At 42.0% G+C, this 23,937-nt stretch overlaps 1 protein-coding gene across 2 annotated transcripts in view; it reads left to right on the forward strand.

The window, feature by feature from the left end:
- Positions 1-23,937, forward strand: part of LOC126281386 (uncharacterized) — a 264,112-nt gene that overhangs the window by 38,118 nt on the left and 202,057 nt on the right. The window contains exon 1 of one of the 2 annotated variants that reach the window (XM_049980310.1): positions 12,941-13,111. The exons of the other annotated variant lie outside the window; for it this stretch is intronic. Within the exon in view, the coding sequence (XP_049836267.1) occupies positions 13,082-13,111 (30 nt within the window). The 5' untranslated portion in view covers positions 12,941-13,081. Of the gene's footprint in view, positions 1-12,940; positions 13,112-23,937 lie in introns of those variants that run through there. 2 annotated transcript variants of the gene reach the window in all.

Raw genomic sequence — 23,937 nt, forward strand, 5'->3', positions numbered from 1 at the left:
GGCGTGCATCCGTGCGTCGCTGCGGTCCGGTCCCAGGTCGACGGGCACGTGCACCTTCCGCCGACCACTGGCGACAACATCGATGTACTGTGGAGACCTCACGCCCCACGTGTTGAGCAATTCGGCGGTACGTCCACCCGGCCTCCCGCATGCCCACTGTACGCCCTCGCTCAAAGTCCGTCAACTGCACATACGGTTCACGTCCACGCTGTCGCGGCATGCTACCAGTGTTAAATACTGCGATGGAGCTCCGTATGCCACGGCAAACTGGCTGACACTGACGGCGGCGGTGCACAAATGCTGCGCAGCTAGCGCCATTCGACGGCCAACACCGCGGTTCCTGGTGTGTCCGCTGTGCCGTGCGTGTGATCATTGCTTGTACAGCCCTCTCGCAGTGTCCGGAGCAAGTATGGTGGGTCTGACACACCGGTGTCAATGTGTTCTTTTTTTCCATTTCCAGGAGTGTATATGCATCGGCATCACCCAGTTCAGGTGAACTGGATACATTTTCCTCATCATTCACCTCGTGTATCGATTCAGTGTTGCAGTCTCGTGATCAGTTCCATGATCACTTCCTTCAGAACACGCCTCGGATTCCTCCTCTTTCTTCTCAGTCCATTGCACAACAGCATTCATACATTTTGTCGAATCTGTCTTTCGGCGTTCCAACATTATACTTGTTTCATGTGCATGCGCACGCGGTTAACAAGTATCACCCAAACACATTACTTCCGAAAGAATTTATTTGTTCTAAATAGGAAACAGAAATAGAAGTGTGTTACTGGCGCCGCGACAAACAGCAACAATAAACTTTCACCTACTGAAAGGCGAACTCCGAAATACAACGCACAGTATTGCAAACTTGCGACAAATATCACCGCAGGATATCTGTCACCAACGCGCTTAATCTAGGATTACACAGAAATGACGTTTATTTAGCACAATTTCAATGGCAGTAAAACTATTTGACAGATGGAATTTGTTCCTTGTTGCGGACAAAAACAATCATGTTTCAAATGAAATCTTTAACTACACTGAAAGAAAAAGAAGCACCCGAAGGAACTATCCGGAAGACACAGAAGTCAGTAGATATGATGAACATGTATAGACAAACAAATAATTACAGTTTCAGGATAATTGGATGATATATTCAAGATAAAGTGCTTTACAAATTGAGTAAGTCAATAATGTCTTTGTCCACTTGTGGCCCTTTTGCAAGAAGTTATTCCGCTCGGTATTGATCGGTGGAGTTGTTGGATAGCCTACTGTGTGATATCGTCCCAAGTTCTGTCCAATTGGCGCATTAGTCGTCAAAGTCCCGAGCTTGTTGGAGGGCCCTGTCCATAATGCCCCAAACGTGCTCTGTTTGGGAGAGATGCATGAACTTTGCTGGCCAAGGTAGGTTTGACAGGCACGGAGACAACAGTAGAAATTCTCACCGTGTGCGGGCGGGCATTGCATTGCTAAAATGTAAGCCTAGGATGATTTGCCATGACGAGCAATAAAACGAGATGTAGAATATCGTCGACGTACCACTGTGCTGTAAAGATGCTGCGCTTGACAGCCACAGGAGTCCTGCCAGGAAAAGAATTGCGAACAGATCAAAACTCCTAGTTGTGGTTGTCGGACTGTATGGCGGACAACAGTAATCTGGTATCCCACCGCTGTCCGGGGCGTCTTCAGACACGCCTTGCAAATGTATCATTTTTCGGCGTAGAGCCCATGACACGTAATGCACGGATTCCACCGTCTCGGAAGGACGTGGATATCTCGTGAGTAGAATTCTAGAGGTTGTGAATGCAGCCAGACGCACACCATAGTTTTCACCTCTTCTTCGTTGCTGAAGCGAAATGCTTGCCTTACCGCTCTTGTCTGAGGGGCCCGAACACATGAAAGTCTCTCCAGGTAAAATATTATGAATAAAATTGCTGTTCCAGATATTCAGATTTAATATTCTGCGTTGTCTCTACGACACATGAAAGTCACTCCAGGTAAAATATTATGAATAAAATTGCTATTCCAGATATTCAGATTTAATATTCTGCGTTGTCTCTACGATTCAGTGGGAGACATGGGGACGAATATCAAAACACCTGCAGTCAGAACTCCTCGTCGTTTATCCTTATGCCAGGGTGAAGATGATTTTGTAGCAGATTTGACCCACTGTTAATCCCATTAACCACACAACGCTACTCAAAAAAGAGTGAGGATGACTTTTCTTGCCGAAGCTTGATATCAGATTTGTTTATTCGTTTATTTATTTATTGTGAAGAGGTGTCGAGCCATTCCTTACTCAATCTTTTCATTTCTGGTTGATGATAGTGTGTCCAGGTTTCATCTCGTGTAACAGTTCTGTCTGCAGATTCATGACCTTCAATCTGGAAACGACGCAAAAGTTCCTCAAGACCATCGATGCGATGATCTCTCAGTTCAGCAGTGACTGACGTGGCACCCATATTTTGGACACCACACTGTCGTGACAAAACTCATGAGGTGCCTCCAAATATCGTGTCGGACCATTTGCCCGGCGTAGTGCAGCAGCCCGAAGCGACATGGACTCAACAAAACGCTGGAAGTTCACTCCAGACATATTTCCTGCCTCTGTAGCCCTCCATAACTTTGAAAGTGTTTCTGGTGCAATATTTTGTGCACGAACTGACCACTCGATTATTTCCCACAAATTTTCGATGTAATTCATGTCGGGCGATCTGGGTGGCTCGAATTGTACAGAGTGTACTTCAAACCAGTCGCGAACAACTATGGCGCATCGTCATACATAAAAATTCCGTAGGGATTTGGAAACATGAATTACATGAATGGCTGCGAATGGTCAATGGTCGGTTCAGTTGGACCAGAGGTTCCAGTCCATTCCATGCAAGCACAGCCCACATCATTATGGAGTCACCAACAGATTTCACAATACCTTGTTGACAACTTGGGTCCACGGCTTCGTGGAGCCTGTACCCCTCTCGAACCCTACCATCAGCTCTTACCAACTGAAATCGGGAGTCATCTGACCAGGTCACGGTTTTCCAAACTAGGGTCCAACAGATACGGTCGCGAGCCCAAGAGAGGGGCTGCAGGCGACGTCGCGCTGTTAGCAAAGGCACTCTCGTCGGTCGTCTGCTGCCATAACCCATTAACTCCAGATTTAGCCGCACTGTCCTAACGGATATGCTCGTCCTACTGAATTTTTTGCCTGCTCTGATTTTTAATGGTAATTTTATGTAAAGTATTATAACAGTAATAAGTAAAGACGAAGCAGTTTCAGACATTAAAGTTAGTTTAAATTCAGACCTAGTCAACAGGCAATTTGTCAGTCACATGCTCTCAGACTATGAAATGCGTATGTTTCGTACCAAACAGCTATCAAGTTCCACAAAGAAGTCACTGTATTAAGATTTAGTGCATCCTGTTCATAAGATAGCAGTAGGTAGTATATCTTTTTCTTTCTCTCTGTATTTTTAATCCATCTAGTCGACACATCTGTATATTTTTGTGTATAAAAGGATCAGTGACTTCTTATGGAAGCAGAGGGCAGTCCTGTCGGACCACATTTTTTTTTCTGCCTCTTCCTGCTCAGGAGACTTTAGGTACTCGCTTGATGCAATCGAAACTGGCGGCATTTTAATACTTCTAACGATCAACACACATTAAGAAAATCTGAGGCACCAGCAGAAATGACGCGAACCTTTGCTGCCAGGAAAACTGTTCCGCATTCAGCACCTGCAGTGGGCATCATAGGATACTCCACACGCCACATACTATAAACACACTCACTCCTGAAGTTGTGCTGTTCGCTGCAGGTTGTTTACGCTGTCTAGAAGCATTGCCGGCTCACGTCAATCTTGGTGACGTAAGATAGCATAGCGTATGTAACACTCATAAGGAAGTACCGTGAGATCATACCCGGGGGCGTTACAGCCGGCTTCGATAGTTACGTGCCGTGGTTGCCAAAATGAAAAGGATCATTTCCACGACACAAACGTGATCGAAGTCCAAATGCCACTGCTGCCAATAACGTATACACAGATATCATTCTAAGACGATCAACTCACGAGCGAGAGTGGTAGGAGTCAGTTCCTCTCTCACTTCACGTGCCGATAGATCGATTTTTAATACGAAACGTTGTAACAGATACTTATATCATCCTCACCTGAAGCTTCTCGAAAGCCTTCACACGGGCGCAGGAGTTACAACGTCTGAAATTGCATCGTCTTTAATTATACACTGTTAGCGATAAAAATCAGTCTGTTGATGAATGTTTCCAGAGCTATGGACTGTGCCTCAGGCAGTAATAATCGCACCCGGTGCAAAACTGTCTGCATCACACATCGAAAGATACATGACACAAATACTTATATTCATTATGAAAGAAGCTTTCGTTGACCATATCCATTTATATTTTAATAAACTTTTCCAATAGTATGTCATGCTTAATGGAGATTATTTTGAAGAGCCATAAACGTATTTCATTTGTATCTTATGTTTCTAGACCTATTATTTTTGCTTGGGGAATCTTAAGTGCGAACGCTGTCTGAGGCACATGACCTATTATTTGGCATTAGTTATAACGCTGAATTTGTAGAGCGGAAACTCGCCAAAATTTTCCGGTGATGTAGAAATTGTTTTATTGTTCTAACAATTGATGTGGTTGCACTCCAGTTACTCTGACGAGCTGTCATGTTGACAGTTTCGTCGTCTGCCCGGACACATGGTTACTACCAATCACTAAGATAGTCCTATTAATTCGTTTGCGGTTAACTCCCACCTGCTACTCTGATATTTAATTTCAATATATTTGCCCACTTGATTCATCACAACAATTGTTCCTGAGTTGCACTCCGTCAAAATACCGGGCAGAATATAGATAGCCTACAGTGTAGAGACGCCTTAAAGAAGCAATATCGTTGTTGACCATTACAGGATTTTAGAATTTCTCATCCCGAATAGAATTTTTGTTCCTTCCTCTTGCCCTGTAGTTTGTGACAAGGTGACTGTCATACTCACCTTCAAACAAGAACAGAATTTTTTAGACACTGTTAGACTATCATTGAGGTAGATTTTTCAGAAAAATTAACGTAAATTCGCTGCCTCACCACCCCCACCGAGGGAAATGTTTGAAGTCATTACACAAGTATCAAGTGTTCGCAGCGACTTTTAGCAGTCAGTATGACTTGAAACAAATTTTTAGGGGTCATGGTGAAAGATGTATGTCTGAGATACAAAGACGTGGTGCAAGAACGAAACCTGTTGTTCGATTAGTGAGCTATGGAATACAATAACTTACGGATCGTTGTTTGCACAATTTAATAAACTGATTTATTATGTCCATAGTTGCTGAAATTTTAGTGTACGCCAACATAATATACTGCTGGAAGATAGAGATTTTTTGATTTTAAAATTCTACTCCGGCAACCAGATAACGACAGAATCGGTTGCTTCGATCGCATCTCCCATATGTCCCTGATACTTCCTTGCTTGGCACTCTTGTACTATGTGGTCTACAGTTTGCTCATGTTCTCCACGGTAAGATGCAGGCTGCAGAAATGGTATGTCCCACCTATAATTCATGGAGTTCACCTCGAATAGCTCGTTCTTTTTCTGTTCAGCCTTGTCCACACTTTCGTAGGAAGATTCATCTTGGAAGTTCTTCCATGGATTCTGCGATATCTAAGTAGTTGATACTTCTTGTCCATCTCCTTTTCCATTCTTCACTAATATCGAAATTTGGTCCCATAATATTTTCCCAAATAGATTTCCAGGACATCGACCAATGCTGTGGTAGATCTTCCATGCTCATGTGAATAGGGAGGTGTTTCGGTAAGTCAAGTCATGGAAATTCTTCCACTAGCGTGAAACTGCCTGTTCTCGCCTTAGCTTAAGTGGTGCAGCGTTGCTCAGCACAAATAACCAGAGTGACAGAGTAGGTATTAATGTATCAGTTATCCTCATAGTATCATTCAGTTATACATCCATACGTGTGTTTTTGAACCACTCGGGAGCATAGTATTTCGCAGTGGAATAGTTAACGATGCGCAAAATTTTTTTTCGGCCCCCATGTTCCCATGTCGTCCATTCAAGTTTCTCGACGGCGTTGTTTCTAGATTTTCTTTTTTTGTTCGTACTTTCAAGGTGTCCCTTCTATATTAATGAGCGGTCTAGCTCAACACCAAGATATTGAAGAGGGAGGTTGTATCGTACTCTCTTCCAACCGAACGTGGCGTTTAATTTTTTAGTTGTTATAGACCGCTGTTAAGGCGAAATGCACTCACCTCACTTTGCAGGAGTTAAGGAGTAGCCTCCACTTTTTATAACAGTTATGGAATATCCATGTTTTTCGTTAAAATTCACTCTTTCTCCGAGTGATTTAGTAGTTCGTCTTCATAGCCAAATGATTGATATACAGTAAATAGCATGTCGCTGATATAAATAATATCGATCCTCTCTCTCTCGCTCTGACTTGCTAGTGATGGATCCGAATTGTGTCTTTGAATTGTAGATTTATTAACCTGTTTTATCATGTGTGAGCCGCGTGCTAGATATGCATTGTTCGAGCTTCAGGGTCAGGCCTCCAATCGAAACTGTGTCATAAGCTGCTGACAGGTCTACGGTAGTGATACTAACGACCGCTTTCAATTCTATTCCTTATAATGCCCCTTAGCTGGCTGTGTTATCACGAACTATTCCCGTCTATTCACGGAATAGCAAATAAATTCCGTTTGCTTTCCTCATTCTTATTCATTATTGATTTTATAGCCGCTTTGAATTCGCCTTGCCGGAACGGGATGGAGAGTGAGGGATCCTTTTTATTTGCGTTCAATTCTTTGCAATCTGTCTTTTGTTTCTGCCTGTGTAGGTGGCTCTGGTGGCACGATTGCTGCTCGTTATTTGAGTGGTTACGATTATTGGTTGTCCCTTCACAGCTATTATTGTTGCACCTTTGTTTACATAGCAGTGACCAGCTCATCCTGCTGGAGTGAGTGAATCAAATGAGGATGTAAGCGTTCCACACTTTTCTTTTCGATTTTCTTTTTAGAGTTTGGTATCTGAATACCTATTTCTGGTTGGAGTTGGTTTGATTATTCCAAGTTTAGTGCTTAGTTTTCTTTATTGCATCGTAGTATATTGAGGGGACAAAATTCATGGGATACTTTCCACTATCGTGTAGGACGTCCTTTTGTCCTGGGTAGTGAAGCGGCTCAATATGGCATGAACTAAACAAGACGTTGGGAGCCCCCAAAGAAATATTGAGCCTTGCTACAGCTGTTTATAATGGCGAAAGCGTTGCCGATGCACGATTTTATGCACGAACTGTCTCATAAATGCTTGATGTGTAGCGAAATCAATTGTTCGAATTGTCCAGAATGTTCTTCCAACCATTCGCGAACAGTTGTGGCCTGGTAACACGGGCACTGTCATTCATACAAATTCAGTCGTTGTTTGGGAGCGTGAAGGCCATGAATGGCTGCAAATGATCTCCAGATAGTTGAAAGTAACTTTTTCCCGTCAATGATCGATTCTGTGGCACCAGAGAACCCAGTCCATTCCATGTAAACACAATACACCCCATTATGGGGGCCTTGTTGACAACTTGGGTCCATGGCTTCGTTGGGTCACAATCGAACCCTACCATCAGCTGTAACAAATTGAGATGTGGACTCATCTGATCGGGCCATGTTTTTCCAGTCGCCTAGGATCCACTCTTGACACCGTGGATATTGGAATATTGAATTCCCTGACAGTTTCCGAAATGGAATGTCCTATGCGTCTAGCTCCATCTACCATTCCGCGTTCGAAGTCTGTTAATTTCCGTCGTGCGGCCATAATCACGTCGGAAAACTTTTCACATGAATCGCTCGAGTACAAATGAAAGCTCCGCCAATGTACTGCATTTTTATACCTTGTGTACGCGATACTACCGTTATATGTATAGGTGCGTCCGATGATTTTTGTCACCTCGGTGTAGCTAATGTATAAAGACATTTAATACTTACATGTCTAGCTGGGCAAGGATGGGACAGATCGGTGGTTCAGGTGCTCTGAGCACTATGGGACTTAACATCTGAGGTCATCAGTCCCCTAGACTTAGAACTACTTAAACCTAACTAACCTAAGGACATCACACACATCCATGCCCGAGGCAGGATTCGAAGCTGCGACCGTAGCAGCAGCAGACTGAAGCGCCGAGAACCGCTCGGCCACAGCGGCCGGCTGGGACAGATAAAGAACAGAAAGAAACAACCAGACTCGGTTTTTTTTCCTTCTCGCTTTGTCCATTATGTACGCCGTAGGGGATGAACAACCGCTCCACCTATTACGTGAAAGATGTTCTCAAGTTTATTGGCGGCTCACGATACACAATCATGTTGTGAAGAACCAACTGTGTGTCTGTAGTTTCATTTTCATTCGCCCACGCCATTCTTTCAGTGCCTAAGCAATTACACTAGTTTCTTTCTTGGAACTTCCTAGCAGCTTAAAACTATTTGTCGTAAAGGAACTCTAACGAGGAACTTTTCCTTCCGGGTTCCAGCTCTGATGTGACAAACAGTTCTGCAAGAATTTCAAAAGTGCACATATTCTGATGCAGAGTGAAAAATTCATTCTGAAAGTTTCTTATCTATTACAATAACATGCATTTGGTTTTAATTTTACATATCTGTCAGGAATCATATGTCCTGTAGCTTCAGTTCCCCAATTCAGCCTAGGTACGAGAACTAGAACGCAGCCTACTCACCCTCGCCTTGTAATACGAATTAATGAACTAGCTAATACTCAGTTCCTAGAATTCAGTCGTGGGCGTAGTCCGTCAGCGTAGTATTTCGTTAAGGTCGATCAAAATCGACAGTTATTCCCAAAAATATCGGCACCGTACGTACTGTGGTTGAACATGATCGGCATGTGGCTTACCTTTAGCTGCAGGCGATCCTGGGCATTCGAAGACCGCAGAAAATTTGGTTTCACGTGAAAATTTTGGGTGTGAGAAGTTCTGTACTCCATGGGTTTCGCACAATTTGACCTCAGCTCAGAAAAATGTGCGTGTCACTTTTAGTACGGAAAAGCTCAAAAAATTCAACCGACGAAATGCAATATCCATGTACAGTATCATAACAGTTGATGAAATCTGTATATATTTGTAGGAACCGGAAATTAAGCGGCACTCAGCTGTTTGGATGGGTCAAGATCGACCGAAATCTACAGATGTGGTTCCTTCGAGAAGCATTTCCGTAAAAATGATAGCTCCCTTCTTTGGTTAAGCTGGCCAGGGCTTGACCTTTATTTTTTTTAATTTAATTTTTTATTGGCTTTTGGAACATGCTTATTCACCCATTTCAACACTGGGAATGTTATATTAACAGTTTGTTTTGACAATTCAGGGTGTATATTAGTTTAACTTTAACCCTGGTATGAAGATGGAATATTGGTTTAGAACACGGGTGGGGCGGCCCCAACCAGCGATTGGTTTCAATTCGGCCGTGGAAGGAATTCGTAGGAGAGAGACTGTGGACATACTACAACACTGCAGCTATTGCAATTGTATGTAATTTGTAATGAATTAACTGAAACCCGCTGATTTTGTAGGCGTTTATTTCTCCTTGACGACACTTCCAGATGCCTATTATTCCATTTTCAGATGTTTACATTTATTTACGTGCTTTCAACGTTGTTTCTTCACTGACAGTGTTACAGAATTTTGAAACTAAGTTTGTAAGACAGCTTTTTTTATACGGCCTAAGTAAAGAAATAATATTCATAACGCTTAATTAAATATAAACATCTGACGACGGCATGAACATAAAACGAATGTTATTTACTCTCGTATACGTGTGTTTTGAGGCATAATTTACCCGCGTGGCGTGCCAGGAAAGAGCTGTCATTCATATCCGAGCGTTACACCATGGACATCAACGACACGAATTCTATGGTTCTGACTGTAAGCGCTAGGAGCGCTGTTGTCACGTCACGTGGCGAGCAGCCCTCGATAGTAGTTAACAGTGGGAATCAGGCCTGTAGGCCAACAAAGATTGCCCAAGGCTGCTTTAGCAGATCAGTAAACAGCCAATATTACATAGTATACAACAAACTTTTTGCAGCAAATTGTCGAAGAAATCAGGAAAACAACCGAAAACGTATCATTCTTCATCATGACATCAGGAGTACACAACACATCGAATAATTTTTTATTTGATGGAGAAAAGCATCACATAGGCAATATTTACGTTATCTGTATCACCTACCGAAGGCTTTTGTTTCCTCAAGCGAAACAAAAAACAGGTGGACACCTATTTTCATCCCATCGAGAATCTGTTGAACCCTTTCCCAAAATCATATTCATTACTGGAGAGGATAAAGTTCCTAGAATTAATTCCAGCGTATGGGGAAGTGTATGCATGTAATAGACGAATGTTTCATGAAACAATAAAAAGATTTGTATTTTAAAAATTTATTCCAGACTGCCCTCCTATCTCATCTTATTTATAGGTTTTTTGTTCCTTCGGGAGCTTGTGTGTCAGGGGCAGAATAAATTAACAATTTTCTACCGCTTAATCTTAATATGGAAGATATGGATGCACAACCCGATATTCACTACATGTCGTCTTGTTCCATAATACCAGTCCTGTTCCAAAATCTTGATCGTTAGCCAGTCATTAATTTTTTCTTTCTTTTGCTCAAATGATATAATTCGACAGATATTTATTACTGTTGGAATCTATCATTATTGGTTGTTGGATAATTTTATTTAAATTTGGTCAGTACATCTCGAGTAGACCTTATTTTCTCATAACGTAGTATGTGAGAGTGAATCAAAGTCACCAATGATCTGTAAAGCCTTGAAAAGACTGAAGTCCTTTGTCAGTGTTAGCTGTTATTGTCTAGAATAAACTGCTGTGCAATTCGGCTGAGATAAGAAAAAAGGTCCACCGCAAGGAATAAAAGCAAAGCTTCACTTTTTTTATTGTGATTGTGTAATGGTTTCCTTCTTCAGGCCGTAGCAGCTGCGTCATATCCGTCCCGTTATTTTATTGCCTCACTTCAAAAACGTTTTCCTGTAGTTTCAGTTTTTGTCACTCATTTCAGTGATTGTACGTTCAGAAACTAACTTTACTCGGTATTCATTTAGAGTAGTCTCGTCACTGACGATGTCGCTATTATTACCGCGTCATTAACAAACACTGGTGAGAAATAAAAGCAATAAGAAGCGTGACTCGTGATAAACATTACCAGCGTTTCGTAATTTTCTCAGACTCTAACCCTTTTGTTACAAATGGGACGCATATGTCCCAATCAAAATATTTGCTTCTCAATAGTCACAGAATTGGAATATTGCACTTCTGTGCGTTGCTGTGATATAAGTTTTCGCTTAATTGGTACACAAGGGTATCGAGTGTGTTGTGCAGAGGCATTTTCAGCTATTTTACTTAGAGTGTTTGAGGTAGATCAGGTCACATTTTTAGCCGTGTATCTGAACCTCAGTCTTTATAACAGTTACATCCATTACAGATTACACTGTGTCCCACAGTATTAAAAGTAGTTGCGACAAATTCATCCAATCTGGATTTGCTTGGAATGAATGATCTACCCAATATATTGGACAAACTGGCCATAACTTTCACATTAGGTTCAAGGAACGCATGAGCACATTCCGATAAGACACAAATCTGCAATAGTCAAATATTATATCAGAGATGCCGGCCGCGGTGGTCTCGCGGTTCTAGGCGCTGTGGCGATACCTGTAAGACACCGCTAGCCCACGCCTCTCGCGGTGTGCGTTTAACCCCATTTAAATGACGCGCCAAGCGCGCGCCCAGCGGCTGTACGATTAATTAAATAATCGGCGTGCTAATCACAGTTGAAATCTCTGGTCCAGAGGGACGTGAAGAGACTGTGGTCCAGAGAGAGAGTAGAGTCAGTCGAGTCTTGTTCAGTCTTAAGAGTCAGTCGAGCTAGAAAGTGTCTTGTGAAACGATCATTCTGTGGATAATATTAGTGTGATGATTTCTTTTATATGTGTTGTGTTGTCTTCTTCGATGAGTAAAAAAAAATATAGGTAAAATAAATTTTTGTGATGTCCATCAATAAATTCATTCCAGTAAAAATAGAACCACTTCCCTTCACCTTTATTCACCCTTTTTTCTTTCTTTCCTTTCAACGAAACAAAAACAAAAAATTACCACCCTCCCTTTTTTTTTAAATTCCGGACATCACAGCGCGCAGTCCGGAACCGTGCGACTGATACGGTCGCAGGTTCGAATCCCGCCTCGGGCATGGATGTGTGTGATGTCCTTAGGTTAGTTAGGTTTAAGTAGTTCTAAGTTCTAGGGGACTGATAACCACAGCAGTTGAGTCCCATAGTGCTCAGAGCCATTTGAACCATTTTTTTATATCAAAGATAACAACGTTGACAACACAAATGTTGATCGCGAGATGATGCACACGGTAAATAAAGCTCAAAAATTTTCTTCCATAGAAAGATAGCAGACCAGAATTCACTCACTGATCATGTTGTGATACTAAATCAAGCAATTTTTTTAAAAAAGTTTCGACAGTATTAAGTGAATTTGTGCATGTTTGACTTATTTTTGCGTGTTAATCGAGAATTTATCTATTCTTTCATGCAAATTTTAAAATTGTTACACAGTAAGTCATAAATGTGGAACTATTTGCTTATCAGATAAGTAACCATTTTTCGTATAATTTATGTCTGAACTCCCATTACCTTATAGTGCTAATCGTTGTAACGGAGACAACATACATGGAGCCATTTTCGTGCACTTTGGAGAGTTTCATAATTTATTTAGCTTTTTTCAGTCTCATATGCTATTGCAGAAAATGTTTTCATATACTGAAGCTGCGTGACATTCAGAGGTCATTTAATCAATTCCTGCTGATAAAATTTCTCATTGTCTCTGTGCCATAATAACATAGAATATGCAGTTACATATACTGATACATCTTCTGCCTGTTATGTAATTTCCTTGGCCTTAAAATCTTTGGGGGTAAACATAACTTCTTTGCTACATAACCACAACATTGAGTGACTGATGAACGGTGGGGAAAAGATACGATTTTCCAAATCAGAATGCAGCACACATACTCTCCTTCTTGCGCTGTAAGTACTATATCACTTGCTACATTTTATTTATAGATGCGGTGACGAATTCGTTTAATTAGTAACAGTGCAAGTTGCAACCTCACTAGTTGCTGTAAGAAATTGTGAGTGCTTTCCATTATGAATATCTCTGTAAAAGCTGCCTCTCTACCTGATGATGATAGTGTAACCGTGGAAACGGGTTAGTGGCCGAAGTAACGTCTTTGTGACAGACGCAGAATTCTGCATTTCTTCATTATGAATCTTTATATTTCTATCTAGCATGTGCTTCTATGAATTATTTTCTTTTATGCTGGTGAAAATATGTTCTGAGTCATAAAAAACTAAGATTTCCGTTTTTACTTTTTAGATGTCTCAGTAGTGAACAGTTTCATAACGTGGAACTGCAGCAATGGGGGTCAGCGTGACTCAGGGTAATTTCGTTCTTATAACGCATCTCTCAGTTGGACGAAAGATGCAACTAAGTGTACGGCAATTTTTTTCTCACAAGAATAAGAGATAGCAACATTGTGCGCACTAAGCAGTAGAAAAGCTACTTCCAGTAAAGGACCAAGAAAGTCATATAGATAAAGTAGATTATCAAATCAAACCGTATTGTTCCGGAGACCTTTCCAGGTCTCAAACAAGTATGATGTGTATATGCAGTCTGAAGTGACAAATCGATCGTAGGCAATAAAATGAAAATGCCGTGTGGCTGGAGCCTCCCGTCGGGTAGACTGTTCGCCTGGTACAATCCTTCCGAGTTGACGCCGACTTGTGTTCAAATGGTTCAAATGGCTCTGAGCACTATGGGACTCAACTGCTGTGGTCATTAGTCCCCTAGAACTTAGAACTACTTAAACCTAACTAACCTAAGGACATCACACACATCCATGCCCGAGGCAGGATTCGAACCTGCGACCGTAGCAGTCGCACGGTTCCGGACTGCACGCCTAGAACCGCGAGACCACCGCGGCCCGCCCGACTTGTGTGTCGATGGGGATGAAATCACGATGATAAGGACAACACAACACCCAGTCCCTGACTGGAGAAAATCTCCGACCTAGCTGGGAATCGAACCCGGGCCGTTTATTTTTTTCCTATATCGTTCGTTGAATTTGTTCGTGGTGGACGTCCGATGACACTCGTTCAGGTTGTTCGTTGATCCGTGCACTCAGGTTTTTTATTACATAGGGTAGCTGAGCCCTCTGACCGAATACACTGAGCTACCGTGCCTGCGGCTACTGCTATATTGTTACACACGTACATTTTGTATTCTTTTTTTAACGAATCGTTTTTACTTCTTCCGTAAAATTTAACTAAATAGAGAGACTAACCTAGCGTGCCTCCCTCCTTATTCCAAACTCCCTTTCATGTCTCAATCCACTTGGTGTTCCCCCTAAACTCGGATAACACTGCAGAGACTCTCCAACTGTATTTGATGCTCAGTGATTAGCGCATCTACCTAGTGAGCAGAAGACCCAAGTTCGAATACCATCCTTGGTACAAATTTTCGTACATCGCTTTAGTGTGCAAGTATGCATCAGAGTGAATTATGTACTCATCTTTGCTTTGAAAAATTTCATAAACCTTAATTTTTTTTTGCAATTACACCCTGTCATTAGTTTGAAGACTGGTTTGATGCAGCTCTCCAAGTAGTCTATCCTCTTTAATCCACTTCATGACCCATAACTACTGCGACTTACTTAATCAGTTATTGGTCTTTCTCTACAATTTATACCTCTCCCCCCCCCCTCCCACATACACAAAATTCTTCAATTAACTAAGTGACGTTTCCTAGGTATGCCCTATCAGTCGACTCATTTCCATTCTCGCCAATTCGATTCATTACTTTCTCATCCAATCTTCACCATTCCTCTGTAAATTCAAATTTCAAAAGCTTCTGTTAATGATATACTCTAAAGACGATATTACTGCTTAGTCACTTCCTTTAACGAAATTCACCCCCTTTCCTTATAAAATGTTTCTCTAAATATGTATCACCTCGATTCTAATAGAACTTACACATAGTATGTAAAATAATGATACTTCTATAAATAATAGTTGAAAAGTGCAAACATTGACTTGTGGGCCAAGCATTTAAGAAAAAATCTAGCAATTAGTTCCAGTCCATTCTGGCCATATGATGCAGCAACTGGTTATAAATCTTATTTAAATGAAAATAGTCTCGGTTACAAAATTGCTTTTATTAATAACAATTGATATTGTCATAGTATTTTGTTGTTCTATTCGTTCTAGATAATTTGATGATGCATAACAAGAGCGACAGGCTCAAGTGTTATTTTTAATAACAATTTTGTAACTGAGACAGTTTTCATTCAAAAATGTCTAGCAATTATTACACCAATGTTGGCTATAGAAGTTAATTCGATCTTCAAAGGGTTAATGGGACTGCCGAGAGTGAAGCTAACTGCTTGCTCGTCTGTTGTACTATACATTTTGCTCATATGCAGTACAGGTATCAGACCAAATGTCGGAGCCAAGGACGCAGTTATTACCCACTGGAGGCAAAAGCGCACTTAATTCCTCTTTCGCCCTTATTCCGCATTGTGTACCCCAGATGTCTGCGTCAAGTGTATATCGTGCAATAGTGTGAATGTGTTTAAAATGTCTGCGAGTCGTGTAACTGAGGCGGGACGTGGGGACCAGCCCGGTATTCTCCTAGGAGGATGTGGAAAACCGCCTAAAAACCACATCCAGGCTGGCCGGCACACCGGCCGTCATCGTTAATCCGTCGGGCGGATTCGATCTGGGGCCAGCGCGCCTACCCGAGTCCAGGAAGCAGGCTACCCTGGCGGGTTTGGAGACAACAGCACACATTTAGGATTATTGTGTGACAAAAAAATGTCTGTCTGGACCAGAGGAAAAATTACATTAATGCTTTTTAGGAAATTTTGGAAATTCGTGTTACGTCTTAGGGGACCAAACTGTTGAGGTCATCGGTCCCTAAGCCTACACACTACTTAATCTAACTTAAACTAACTTACGCTATGGACAACACACACACACCAATGCCCGAGGGAGGACTCGAACCTCCGACGCTGTTTAGGTTCGAAGCGTCTGTCATAATGCAGAAACTTTTAAGTGGTTATTTTAGGTGGGGTTTGTTTTGAGCAATGGTTGCATAAGATGTCGGCAAAGGTCAACCCTTGAACTACAGCGTCTTCACTGCTGCCAACTTCAGCAATCAATTACATGTTAGCTGGTACCAAATGCTTTATCTACTCCACTCTGCCTTGCATTGTGCGTACTGCACTGCTCGTCATCTCCTTTTCCTATTCTGAAATGAATGAAGAGATTAATACCGAGCCAACATGGGGTTCGAGCACCACTCAGAAAACCAGAAGGAACGGGCGATTCCTGTACACATGTGTCATTTCTGCTTCCGCAGGGGCACAGAACACGGGCAGAGGCTTCCGGCCCAGTGAGAGGAAGGCGGGCCGGTCTGTCCCCGGTCGGTCAAAGTTCTCATTTGTTTACTCTCGCGGCCAGCTGCCACGTGAATGCCACTGTCTCTGGCCGCACAGCTAATGGCACAGCTAATGGACCATGATATTTGCTCTGAGCACTATGGGACTTAACATCTGAGGTCATCAGTCCCCCAGAACTTAGAACTACTTAAAACTAACTAACCTAAGGACATCACACACATCCAGGCAGGATTTGAACCTGCGAGCGTGGCGGTCGCACGGTTCCAGACTGAAGTAGAACCGCTGGGCCACTTCAGCCGGCGACCACGATATTACTGCACTTTGTCTTTCGTGGCCGTTATCGTATACACGTGATGACATTACAGTAAACAAGGAGAGTAATTACTAAGGAAAACGCGTCGCATTGTGAATGATTACAAGACAGTTGTGTATATACTGTCAAGTGATTCAGGGTGTCCTCGTGAAATATAACGATTGAAGCTCACGATTCCCAACGTACCCTTCTCACAGGTATAGTAACAATGTGGTTGACTAATACAATCAAATAAAGGCAGTATTCGTTTTACCAGACGCGATTCGCGTTCTCAAGGCGTCATCAGCGGCTGTGTGTGTGGGCATTGTTCTACGAGTGACCTTGCAGTACTGCTGGTGAACTTGGTGTGAGAGAGAGAAAGAGAGAGAGAGTAGATTTCATTGTGCTGAAAATGGTGTTTAGTGCTACAGGTAGAACCAACTGCGCCAGTAGTAGGCCTAAAGCAAGAGCATATGCAGAATAATATCAACACTCACAGCCACTGATGATGCCTTAATAAACTGAGGTGAAACTCTTCTTGCAGAACAAAAATTGCGTTTATTCAGTTGTAGCATAGGATCCTAATCTAGAAATCATTGATATAATATTAACAGCAACTTTGGACTGACAGATAAACAACATCAAAGGCATAGTATACCAAACAGCCACACGACCAGTAATCGCCTTTACACATACTTTCAGCAGCAGTGTTGCGATGGTCACGCGAAGTTACCTTTTAAGCATAAGGTTTGTAATCAATAAATAAGGAGGTGTTTAAAACAACACCAATTATAAATAAGATTACATTTCCTAACTGAAATGATCAGGCCATTTCTTACAGAGGCCGGATGACTACATTGTAGTTTCCTCTCCTTCACTATAGCGAAGAGACTGACAGATGTAAAAAGGATATGAAGAAGTATGAGTCATCGATAAAAAACACATTATAATGAGGCAAATGTCATCTAAAGATTTGTAAAGCAAACTGAAGAAGAAATAGAAGAAGACGAAAGCTTTGTTGTATGGGGGCAGTGGAGAACAAATAAAGTTGTAAGGAACTGCTTGAAAATATAAAGCTACGGATTTAAACTTAGCCGGCCGGGGTGGCCGAGTGGTTCTAGACGCTTCAGTATGGAACCGTGCGACCTCTACGGTCGCAGGTTCGAATCCTGCCTCAGGCATGGATGTGTGTGATGTCCTTAGGTTAGTTAGGTTTAAGTAGTTCTAAGTCCCATAGTGCTCAGAGCCATTTGAACCATCTGAACTTACGTACGCACATAGTATAAGCAACAGTTGAATCTGTTACTTTAGGAGAGGCCCATTGATACGAAAAAGATGGGGCAACAGTGAAGATAACGTCGAGGGAAAAGCAGGAACAAAAACAGAAAAAATACGTCACATGTTACGTTGTAGTAACTGAAATTTCACCACCACTCGTCCATTCCCCTTGTCCTCCCTCCCGCTTTCCCTGTTTTCCTCTCCAGTTATGCCTAATAATTACGATTTCTATGTTATTTTTAATTTTAGAGGAATGTGTTATGGTGTGTGAAAACTTTTATATTTATTTCTGTAATTTTTAAATTTTCGCGTGTAAGGTTTTAAGCTGAAGTTCTATCCATGTACTCCCGAACTGTTTTATTAAATTATAAAAACTGGCTGTGTAAAATGAAAGATAATCTATGTTTACATAATCCGATTCACAAGGGATTGAGGTCTTTGGACAGTGTTTGAAACAGCAATTTTCTTTGTATACAGGAGCTGCAGTCAGTAACATTGAAAACTGTGAGCTGATTCTCACGCCGAGATGTACTTTTGCGTTGTAGTTTTAAAAATTTCTTTTGTTTACAAGGCTTAGATCCTACAAAGTAAAAGGCACGAAAGTAAACGGAAGCAAGTGGCAATCCACTGACCAATAATGGAACAGTAAGAGCAACAGGCGGAAATGCAGTCGGGTCAATTTGCATGAGCGAGACAACGGGAAGTAAGCGCTAGAAGGCCGCCGGTACACCTAGATACCGGATCGGAAATTTGCAAGCCTGCCTCAGTTTTCTGTTACCTCGACCGGCTTGCATGAAAGGGCAATAAGTGGTTGAGTTTACGTCAAGTTACCGTGCGGGAGACAATAAAAGCCACCTGGTTTGAATACACGTACATTTTATTAAGAGTGTCAAAAAACATAGAGACAAACTAGTGAGGAGGAACACCTCAAACCAGAATTAAACCATAGACCTTGAAATTCGTCTAATTAAATTTGGCAAGTGATAATAGCCTGCTGTGGAAAATGACCAGCAGTAGGACAATTTGCAGACAGTTCAGTAACATCACTAATTATTGCAGTTCTTCGACTAAAACGTGCCTTCTATAGGAACTGCACTAATGACTCGGATCATTTACAAAGTATTCAAAACCACGAAAGTCCAAAAACAAACAGAAATTAACAACTTATAAAGTTTTAGAACCCCAACGCTCTGTTACTGAAGCGATCCTCGCGTCGTTCCAAACGATTTTAAATTAATTTTGTGAGAAAAACCGCTGTTAACCATGAATATAGTTAAACTATGATTTGATGGCTTGGCACACTGCTGGTTGTAGATCTGCTTTTAAAATTCTGACAGGCTTATAACAGCTTACAGTACGTTACGTCTCTGACTCACGTATCAGTCCATAGGCATGCTGATTAATTTTGCTGTGTCTTTGCTGTAACTGTCTCCTGGGAGAGCAAAAATGACAGTTGGCATTCGACAGCGAAAACGAGCACATATTGTGTCCTATTATGTGCCATTAATTAAGAAGATGACTATTTTTGCACACAGTAAGCTTTCTGGTTTTAATTTTGGTGCTTGCACGTTATATGCTCGCTTTCCTATCAGCAGTATCGCCGTTTATTAACAGAATAATTGTACAACATATCATCCCAACTACCTCACCAAATCCACCTCAACCAGTTTACCTTCTGCTGTATCCAACGGGTCCTCAAGATCAACCTCTCCAAAACCCAGGCATTAGTTATAGGACGAAGCGCCCACACCTTCCGCCCTCATGACTTCTATCTTACCATTTACAAACGCCCTATCCAGCTAACTAACACATTAAAATATCTTGGACTAACCGTCGACCGGCATCTGAAGTGGAAACCCACCTTCTAACTATCCAACAGAAAGCCCACAATAGACTAAAACTGCTAACTGGCCTCTACTATACTCCACACCTACAAAACACTGATCCTCCCATCCTCTGATATGCAAATGTTGCATTGATTTCCGTCCGATCAAAGTTCAATATGTCCCTCTAAATCCTCGAACACCTTGTACTCCGTCTCGCTTGCCACATCCGTTTATCTCCGCCCAACCTGAATCCTCTACTATCCCATCAATTTCCAACACCTGCTCACCCAAATCGAACATCACATCTCCTATACTATCCGCAGACTAGTCTCCTGTCTCCCTTCTGATCACAAGACCTTGGTAGCTTGCCGCACCTGCACAAACACACCCGTCCGTCCCTACACACTCCATATCCTATCCCAATACAACTTCAATGAATTCGGTATCCCAGACAATAAGATCTGCCCCGAAATTTATCCCTTCTACCGACCTTAGCTCTTCCCCACCTATTCCACTCCTCATCAGCGCTCATCTCTTCTTTTCCGTTGCCATCCATCCCCATCCCATTTCTCTTGCAACTAATGTCTTACCTACTCAACACACTGCTCTTCACCACCCATTTTTCCCAACGACAGTATTTACCACTATCCACTTCAACTGCTACCTCTCATCTCCATAGTTTTCCTGTTTAACAGTCCCTTGTATTTCTATCCACAGCCCTCAAACCAACGAAGCATAGCCTCTCCTTTGGCAATACTTCTCACGATAGTGTAGGTCCTTCAGATTTTATATGAAAGAGCAATGCTTCAGTGTTTTTATCAGAATAATTTTCCTGCGATGTGTTGTTAAAATGTGTACATTTTCGTTTTTGATTGTTCGGCTTTGATTTTTAACTTCAAATAGAAAAACAGCTCCAAATTTTATTTCCTTTATCGTTACAGTTTTTTTTTTTTTTTTTTTTTTTTTTTTTTTTTTTTTTTTTTTAGTTCGCTTGACTGAAGAGCTGAGAATTTTATCGCTGACAACCCACCCCTCGCCCATGGATTGGGGAACTTTGAACGCGTCTGACAAGTTTTAGGCAGACTCGTTTCATTAGATGAAAGATTAAATTTACAATATTTTAAGAAAGAATAAAAGTTTGTACTAATAAAAGAAATGACTGATATGTGTAGGTAAATGAAATGCGTATCCCACTCCTTTTGGGCCGTAAGAGCTTTGCAGAAATCGGTTAGTCGCCTTCAAAATCGCACCACTTATCACTGGGCGAGAAAAAAAGAACATCTTTGATTCTATATGCAGACAGAGGAATTGTTGGAAAGAAAGGTCGAACGTTTTTAGTCGGAGAGCAGAGCTTGGCAGGGACCGCTTGGTTTACGATGACCGTTGAGAGTCTTGTGTGCTGTGAGCGAAGGGGTGACGGCCGTTAAGAAAAATCAGGCCGTCCCAGTCAGAGGCGGACGGACCTTTGGTAAGTCCTAGCAGTGCTGTAGGTGTCTACTAGTACTCAAGTTTTAAGGTGTAAGGCTAGATACGTGAAGATAACGATTTTTCCGTGTTCAAATTATTCAAGCAATGTCTTTATGTTTGTAATTTCGTGTGATGAAGAAGCCAGAAATCACCAACATTCTACAGAAATCAGTTACATTCGATTAATTATAGAACACAGTAACATAATGAAAAAGTATTTGAAAACCAACGAACAGTGAAGAAAAGTACATCGGTCAAAGAGAGTATAACTCAAACAATAGAGTCACCACAAGACGAGGAGATTTTGTAATTGCTACCAAGTGTGGTTAGGTGGGACTTTGTGATGTATCGCACTATCATTCAGGCTTGTACAGTTATTCTCGTTTGATAAATTTGTTGAAATAATGTTTACGCGACATGGCCAATAATTCGCGATTTTGACTGAAACATTGAAATCAAACTTTTTTGTACACTGATTCTACATGATGCTAGTCAGTGTTTCTCGTATTAAACCACTTTTCTCATGATTTTAGTGATTCTTCGTTGTTACGGACTGCATGTGGCGCTGGACAGTGTTTCACGTGTATTCATGACGTCAATAAATCCTGCAGTTTTCTTAACTAAATTAGTTCTTTTTCATGGGTTATTTCTAATTTTTATCGAGTTCACCTTGTTAACCGACCCACATAGAACAAAGTAGACAGTTGAAAGTCGTTTGGCTTGTGGATAGCGCCTTATTGTGTTCACTTCATTCCTTAATATTGTTATGATTGTACTGCCAGGTCGTATTCGACCGGTTTTGACTGAAATTTGTGCGATTCTCGCAGAGTTCCTTTCGGGCGGCCTACCGCGTTGGTGATGAGTGAAGGCTGTTAGTAGATTGATTGCGTGTAGCATATCGTTATTTCTCCTGCGTGTTACCCTTATCTGTTCAATTATCAGAACAGCCACTTCTTTATAAATTCGTCAAATAGTTGTGTCGTGCACCGATCCTTGTGTAACCTGTGATCTCTTGTCCCACACGCGAGTAATTAGTTGAAGCTTCGTAACGAGTGTTTACTTCCTGCGGCCAGGGTCTTGTATAAATTGGCGACTCTGGCGTAGAATTAACACGTTGTAAACCGTCCCAGAAGCTGGAAGAATCAGCAGTGATTAACGGCATAAGTTGGCAATGAAAACTACTGCGGTGAAGACACACAATGTGTATTCAGAGGAAATGTGGCCTCTAACTAAAGAAGCGCATTGATGATCTGTCCGTTGACAACAAGGAAACTAGAAAACCCGAAAAAGAAAATCCAAACACTGCAAGATGCAGCAACGATCAGAGAAGCGAAATGGAAAGAAAATAAAGACGTATGACTAGACGAATATTGGGTAGTAGCAAACAGGGTCGTAAACTTGTAATAGAGTAGTATTCTTTATGAATAGGAAGATACAGCAAAGTGTGAGGTACTGTGAACAGTCCAGTATTAGAATAATTCTTGTCAGATAAAAACCAGACAAATTCAAACAACTATGGTTTAGTCGCAGATGGCAAAATTATAAGCAGAGAATGACAGGAGTATATGAGGGCATTGAATGTACACTACTGGCCATTAATATTGCTACACCCCGAGGATGACGTGCTACAGACTCGAAATTTAACCGAGAGGAAGAAGATGCTGTGATATGCAAATGATTAGCTTTTCAGAGCATTCACACAACGTTGGCGCCGGTGACGACACCTGCAACGTGCTGATATGAGGAAAGTGTCCAACCGATTTCTCATACACAAACAGCAGTTGACCGGCGTAGCCTGGCGAAAAGTTGACGTGGTGTCACGTGTAAGGAGGAGAGATGCGTACCCATCACGTTTCCGATTTTGATAAAGGTCGGATTGCAGCCTATCGCCTTTGTGGTTCATCGTATCGCGACACTGCTGCTCTCGTTGGTTGAGAACCAATGACTGTTAGCAGAATATGGAATCGGTGGGTTCAGGAGGGTAATACGGAACGCCGTGCTGGATCCCAACGGCTTCGTATCACTAGCAGTCGAATGACAAGCATCTTATCCGCATGGCTGTAACGGATCGTGCAGCCACGTCTCGATCCCTGAGTCAACAGATGGGGACGTTTGCAAGACGACAACCATCTGCACGAACAGCTCGACGACGCTTGCAGCAACATGGACTATCAGCTCGGAGACCATGGCTGCGGTTACCCTTGACGCTGCATCACAGACAGGAGCGCCTGCGATGGTGTACTCAACAACGAACTTGGGTGCACGAATGTCAAAACGTCATTTTTTCGCATGAATCAAGGTCCTGTTTACAGCATCATGATGGTGCATCCGTGTTTGGCGACATCGCGGTGAACGCACATTGGAAGCGTGTATTCGTCATCGCCATACTGACGTATCACCCGGCATGATGGTATGGGGCGCTATTGATTACACGTCTCGGTGACGTCTTGTTCGCATTGACGGTACTTTGAACAGTGGACGTTACATTTCAGATGTTACGACCTGTGGCTCTACCCTTCATTCGATCCCTGC

Source organism: Schistocerca gregaria, chromosome 7 (assembly GCF_023897955.1).
Source record: "Schistocerca gregaria isolate iqSchGreg1 chromosome 7, iqSchGreg1.2, whole genome shotgun sequence".
NCBI lineage: Eukaryota > Metazoa > Arthropoda > Insecta > Orthoptera > Acrididae > Schistocerca > Schistocerca gregaria.